General features: G+C 41.2%; 1 protein-coding gene across 1 annotated transcript; it reads left to right on the forward strand.

Moving 5' to 3' along the window:
- Positions 1 to 344: 344 nt before the first annotated feature.
- On the forward strand, positions 345 to 7,222 carry LOC306737434 (high-affinity choline transporter 1-like; the record flags this gene model as incomplete). The annotated part of the gene is made up of 8 exons (XM_079219168.1): positions 345 to 528; positions 745 to 858; positions 1,279 to 1,434; positions 1,536 to 1,684; positions 3,328 to 3,471; positions 4,665 to 4,818; positions 6,277 to 6,494; positions 6,671 to 7,222. 8 exons carry the CDS (start codon positions 345 to 347, stop codon positions 7,220 to 7,222), a joined length of 1,671 nt encoding a protein of 556 aa, XP_079075294.1.
- Between the last annotated feature and the right edge of the window lie 233 nt (positions 7,223 to 7,455).

Below are 7,455 nucleotides of genomic sequence, written 5' to 3' on the forward strand. Positions count from 1 at the left end.
TAGTTGTATTCCAAATGAAATATTATTCCAGTTAATATTGAATATTGTTAACCCTAACCCATTAGAAGGAAATCTTTATTTTGGACAAATGAACTTGGTCTTTTTACTTACCAAAGCTATACTGGCAAACTCAGATACAGTCAGGAGGAGGAGGGGTGGTCTGTGACATTTGTTCTTGCTCCCGTTTGGTCCGTGGACAGAATCTGTATTCAGTTACATTATTGTGATCTTCCGGACTTTAGCATGAGCAAAGATAAAAAAAAACTGGACCTCGTTGAACATTAATTGAATACCCCTGTATGAGTACATCTGCCTGGCAAGGTGCTCTAAAGTTATTGACAACCATGGCTCTGAACATCTCTGGTGTAATTGCAGTGGTAGTGTTCTATATCCTTATCCTGGGGACAGGTCTTTGGGCTGCCCGAAAGTCCAGAACGGCTCAGAGGAACAGCCATGGAAGTAGGACTGAAGTGGTGCTCCTTGGAGACAGAAACATCAGCTTGCTGGTCGGGATTTTCACCATGACTGGTAAGTTGTTCTGTGCGGCTTAGAAACTTGTGTTAGCCAAACTGTGTATCAGCTCTTTTTATTAGTCATTTGTTTTGCTTTTTTGCGAGCAAGACATGGGTGTTGTGCAAAGATATGCAATATGTAGGTTGCTATATGCTTACACTTGCAACTGTGCACATATTGCTCACAAGTACAATACATTATAATTGAAGTGTGTGTGTCATTCTTCTGTAGCTACATGGGTCGGAGGTGGTTTCATCCTGGGTGTGGCAGAGGCGGTGTACTCTCCGAAAATGGGCTTAATATGGGCTCTTATGCCTATACATTACATGGTGTCCTTCATAATAGGTATGACAAGCCATATACTATAGCGGCAGAAGGCTTATTGTTTTAGTGTGGTTTATTTTGATCTGTTTTATAACTATTGTATTCAACAGCTACAGTATATGTTACTTAGCACTTTAAACTGTGATGAATTAATTGTGTGGACCTTGTTGTACTGGATACCAGCAGCTTGCATTGCACAGTGCCGACAACATCAACTAATAATACTAATAATACATTTGATTTATACAGCGCTTTTCAAAAAACTCGAAGACACTTTACAAACGTTTAAAATCATCATAAAAGAGCTATACAATAAAAACATAGAGCACACAATCACATATTAAGCAGTTTTGAAGAGGTGAAAAGAACGCAGTGCAAAATGTGCAACACAAGGTTGAGAGTGAATACAACACACTAATACCAGCTCATCCACTGCACAAGGTGGTCTTTTTTTTGCTAAGCCAATGAGGGATAAGAAGTATGTCACCATGATGGACCCATTCCAGATAAAGTATGGCAATATACTCAGTGGTGCTCTGGTGCTGCCTTCTATACTGGTGGATGTGCTGTGGGTCTCCTCCACTTTGCTTGGCTTAGGTAAACATATATACCAACCTCGTGAAACCACATACAGTATTTTTCATGAGAGGATGCAATTAAAGCATTTCAATTCCTGTGTTTGTGGGTTTGTGTAACAGGAGCAACTATGACTGTGATACTGGACATGCCCTATGTCTATTGTGTTTGGATCTCATCAGCTGTTGCCATCATCTACACTTTGTTAGGAGGCCTTTATTCAGTGGCCTACACTGATGTTATCCAGCTCTGTCTAGTTTTCCTCAGTTTGGTGAGTAACTGCTTTATACAGTAGCACATGTTCATTTTAAATATAATAATAATAATAATATATTATAATAATATTTGTAGAGTGCTTTAAATGGTACTCAAGGCACTTTACATGGTAAAAACAAAGAATATAAGCAACAACGAGAGAACATACTGAACTAGCATCACAGGCTGCTGGTGGAGTAGGTAGTGGGTGTGATGGTTTTGGTGGAGATGTAGAGCTGTAGACCTGTGTGTTGTCAGTGTACCTTGAGGGACACCTTGAGGGACTGGGATTGTGTCAGACTTTGAATTATTGATGATAATAAACTGCTGGCGGTCGCAGAGGTATGACTTGAACCCCAGAAGAGGACTGTCGGGCAGCCCAAAGACCTGTCCCCAGGATAAGGATATAGAACACCACCACTGCAATTAAAGGAGTTGCACTTCGCAGCTGTGCAGGTGTGAGAGAGATTGTCCTTTGGTTTGAGTAGTTAATTCATCGCGGAGAAGAGGACCTTGGGGTTGGCGGAACCGGAGTTTATGATGCCGCAGTAGTAGGTGGAGCGGGCAGTATTGAGAGCCAGTTGTATTGCTGTATGTAGTCATGGCCAGAGTGTGTACTGTAAACCCGGTTTTGTTGGAGAGTCCCTCTAGCTTATTTAATTATAAACAACCCGCGGCAGTTTATAAACCGCTGCTACCGCTGCTGAATTTTCAGTGTTGTTTACTTGAGCGCTAGCAGCTGCTGCCAAACTCCCTGCAGCCAAACGTCCTGTTGTCCTCCCCGCCCCACGGCGCCTCTCACCCCGCCACCCTGCTTGGCTCTCCGCCGGCACCCGCCGACGATGCCCCCACGCTCATGAGGAGGCGCAATGGAAAACAGGTCTGACGACGAGTGAACCCCTAGTGGTGGGGAAGGCTAGCTCGCGCTGCTAGCTCGCGAGCTAGCGCTGACTTGTAGCACAGACCTGTTTTCCATCGCGCCTCCTCGGGTGAGCGTGGTGGCATCGACAGTAGAGAGTCAAGGGGGGTGGCGGGGTGAGAGGCGAGCGTTACCTACTCCTCTTTTAAGCACAAGATCTTCTGATGCATCTCCGGTATCTGTCTTCATCCTCCATCTCTGTTCTTGAATGGGCATTAGCCGCGAAGCCTTTCCTGCCTGTTAACAGACTGTTGTGCTACTTGGCTTTTATAAGATAATTTGTTGTTGGTTATTCATTAATTGTTGTGTTATAACAATGAGTGAGAAGTGTATGCAGTTATTAGGGGTTCACTCTCAAAATATTCATTGCTTGTCCCCGCCGCAGTGCTCTTTGCGGCAATGCGTTGTAGTTTATGAAAAATGCATATTGTGTCGGAAATTAAAACCGGTATAGCAGAAGAGCTGTTATACCGCCCAGCACCACCACAATCCAGTTAATCCTGAACAGCACTTGGCGGTATGGTACTGCACTCTGGTGAAACTTCATCTTCAAAAAATCAGTCCATGCAAAAAAAGGAGTTCACGCCTTTAGAACCTGTCAATGGAAAGGGGAAAAAACTAAAGGTCTAGACTTCCAAGACCATCTATGCCAAAGAGCAATGGATTGAATGTCATATTTTTTTTTTACATCTAACTTGTTGTATCAAAGGCTTCCGTCTGATCTCAGTATCTATTTACAGTGGTTGTGTGTCCCCTTCCTGCTGCTCAACCCCATATCTACAAACATTGCCCAGACTGCTTTCAACCACACGTTCCAAGAACCCTGGGTCGGCACTCTGGAGCTGGACCAAGTCTGGAAGTGGATTGATGACTTCTTAATGCTTGTAAGAATAATATTCATCAGTATTATACTGTCCTGCCTCTAGGGCTGTCCCAAATATCATTTTGGGGGCCTCGAATCGTCAGGGGATCAAAAAAATTGACTTCAAAGGTTTTCCTTTTTAATTAGAGGAAAATGGTGCCAAATTGTGCGATAGTCACATCAAATTAATTACAGTGATAGCATATATATATATAGGAAAAAATAGACCTGGTTGAATGAGGCCAATGAGGTCTGTCTACACAACAAACAGCACTACCAGTCTGAGAATTACATGCATAATGAATAATCCTGGATAACTATTCCTTATATCATGTGCCATTTGGGATTTTTGCATACATTTATAGAAAAATAAAAAAATAATTTGAATACTAATAAATGATCATGGTAATGGTTGAAGCCGCAAAGCATGCAGGTCAGCCTTACCTGCTTGCATTCATAAACTCAGAGCTCAGCTACATGTCACTACGTCAGTGGGACAGAGAAACCACCTTGAAATGGACTCAAATCTGGGGTTGGTAATCTTGAGAAACTAGCAAGAGTACGCGAGAGATTACAAATTAGTTAACTGAAAAACCCAGTCCAGTGTTGCCAACTCTTTTCCAATTAAAGTAGTTAGCAGTACTAGCTCTAAAAGACACAAAATCTTACAATTGTCATTATGAACGGAAATGTTTTATAATAGACATAAACAACAAACATGGTTGTTTTTGGTAATCCCAGCTGTCTAGCCAGCACCATATGGAAAGCTCCAGTGACAAACAATAAGAGCACGGGCAGAGTGCACACAGGGAGCTTGTGCAATCATCCCATCAGGCCAAATGAAAGGATTGGAATAGATCTTTACACAACTGCTACAGCCACATGTACTGGATTTTCTTGTGTATACCCCTTTAGTAAGTAACCTGTGTTTTTCAATGACAATGAAATGTAAATTATATTTAGGCAGGAGATTAGAGAAACCTGATTACCCCAGCCAGATTCTTCTTGTAGAAATTCATTTTTGGGATAATGTATATGCACAATCATTTGAGCAGTATTAAAAAACTGCACAGCCATGATTCTCCCTGAACTAAATCACTGATTTCCTCCAGTCTGAGGGAGTACCTGTACTTGTGTTTCAGTATATTTAATTATTTGGTCATCTTTCTCATATTCTCTTGTCCTCAACATGCATCTCCCTCCCTCTTTCTTCAGGGTCTTGGTAGTGTTTCATTTCAGAGCTTCCACCAGAGGACGCTGTCTGCATCCTCGTCACGAACAGCCCAGTTAACCTGCCATGCTGCTGCTCTTTTCATCGCCATTCTGGGAATCCCCCCTGCCTTGGTCGGGGCTGTCGGCGCCTCCACAGGTGGGCGTTAGGTTAGAGATGACAGACACTCACATTGTGGCCTGGAGCTATTTGGATTGTTTGGCCAAATCTTTTGCAGAATATGTATAATACTCATTGCTTGTCTTTTTTTTCAGACATTTTGCTCAGTAATTAACAGAGCTGCTTCTCTGAATGTATGCATTTTGACAAATGTGAAATGCGTTTCTGTAATTTTACACATTAACCCTTAACCTGAAATATGATTAATATATATAGAGACCTTCTTGGTCTCTATAGCTTCCTCTCAGCCTGCAGAACATGGCTAGAGTGAAGCGAGGACCGTTCAAAGAACAGGGAGGGAGTGGTAATTTTTAGTGTTGGCTGAGTTGACACGATCGCTCGAAAATCCTGAACTCAAATAATTATTAAAAATACTTAACTTCACTCAATCAAAGCCAAACTGTATATACTCCTAACATATAGAGCTATGTTATATATTAAATTGAGTTTTTCAGTTATATATATATTTTATTTTTTACAAGGTTTTCAGGATAGGCAAGCAAATGTAGCTAATAGCTGGTGAAGCCTTTACAAAGAGATAGTTTGCGGTGCATGTAGATACAGCAGGTGGTGAGAAGAGGTAGAGTAAAGATGGACTACAGGTGTTTACGTCAAGAAAGCTTAGTGCTCAAACATGGTTCATTTACAATGTCCCCCTGATGTTAAATGTGTTGTTAAGATGTAGGCCCTATTATTTGTCCAGAGAATTCACCAGTGTTTTTGTTCCTATTTTAAAAAAATGCACACCAGATATTTACTGCTGTTTTTGTTTTGTCATGTTTTTCTTGTGTAGCACAAATGAACACGACTACAGCTGCCTTTTGTTGTGCAATCCTGTGTTGCAGAATTACAATAAATGATCCTTGAATTTCTCTCACAAATTTAAATTAGGCGGCCAAAGACACAACTGCAAATGAATGTTTATGTTGCTGGATGTGTACATATCAAAGTCAAAGTCAGCTTTAATGGCAATTCCTGAACATGTACCAAACATACAGAGGAGTTGAAAAAACGTTTCTCTCCTGTCCAACATTTGTTGAATACAGATCATAATAAAGTGCAAAAAAATAATAAAACATATATATTAAGAAAAACTATCATTCTGTATTTTAGCAGCATTCAGACATAGTGTTTAGCAGCAGTCAGGATAAAGTCTTAATAATGCATACATAATTTGCAACTTTTTGCTAACACGTGTGCCATAAAAGCTTTTTAGATTATAGAATGTCACTGTTGTGTCTACAGCTCGTTCCAATGAGCAGAAAAAAAGAGATGAATGTAAATCCTTAACTTTCTTGGATTGGTACAGCTTTACCCTCAATACCAACACTCTTTGAATTAGAGAATACAGCCCATATTTCTGTATGTGTGCTCTATGGATCTTTTATTCTGGTGAGGAAATGTTAAAAGAAGTATTAATATTATTCTCTTGTCCAGACTGGAACCTGACACTGTACGGTTCTCCATCTCCATATGTACGTGGTGAGCCTAGCTTGGTCCTGCCCTTGGTCCTTCAATACCTCACTCCGCCTTTCGTCTCAATCATCGGAATTGGAGCTGTGGCCGCTGCTGTCATGTCATCCACAGACTCAGCCCTTTTGTCTGCAACGTCTGTTTTTTCTTTCAACATCTACAAGAACATCCTGCGTAAACAGGTTAGGAGTAAAAGATGTTGCTGGTGGTGGCAGCTCAGTGGAACACAACGTTGAGGGTTAGGCACAATTATTGCAAATTAAAATAGTACAAACACATATAATCATTACATTTTGGAAAGCACAGGTATGTGAATGAACAATGAAGCCTCTCCTTTTGTCTGTCTTTGTGTTCCCAGGCATCAGACAATGAAATGCAATGGGTGATTCGGGTCACAGTGGTGGTGGTGGGTCTGGTTGGGACCTTCATAACGTTCTACATCAACAGCCCCCTGCTCCTCTGGCTTCTCGGAGCAGACGTCTCCTACACCCTTATGTTCCCCCATCTGGTCACCGTGCTCTTCTTTAAAGTGACAAATGGTTACGGTGCCATGGTGGGTTACATCATAGGATTGATTGTAAGAATTCTGTTGGGAGAGAACATTGTAGGTCTTCCTGTTGTTCTTCGTCTTCCCGGCTGCACATTGGAAGAGGGCGTCTACGTCCAAAAGTCCCCGGTCAGGACAGTCTCCATGCTCTGCACTTTGGTCACCATCTTAGTTTTTTCTTCGCTGACTTTCTTCATGTTCAATCATGGCCTGTTACCTGAGAGGTGGGACATTTTCAAAGTAAAACGTAATGTTACTATGTCTCCTGTGGATCCCATCACACAGAATCTCAGAGAAGACGCTGAAAGTGATGCTGAGTGTGACGAGAACAGACATGGAGTTGGTTTACAGCCAGTGATGTAAACTGGATCATTACCTTGTCATGTTTATATTAAAAGAAAGTTACCCTTATGTTAAACTGTTAACTGCTAATAGTTGCTGATGAGGTTATGATGTTATATTGATGTTTTACTTTGTTCCGTCAGTATTGGCCATTTTAACATGCGTTTAAAAAGAGAAACAGTATAATTCAGGCACAAACCGTTTTATTAACAATTTAAATAGTGTTGGCCCCAAAAGAAAGAAATAAGGATTTC

This window comes from Taurulus bubalis, assembly GCF_910589615.1.
Source record: "Taurulus bubalis genome assembly, chromosome: 6".
In the NCBI taxonomy this organism is placed as follows: domain Eukaryota; kingdom Metazoa; phylum Chordata; class Actinopteri; order Perciformes; family Cottidae; genus Taurulus; species Taurulus bubalis.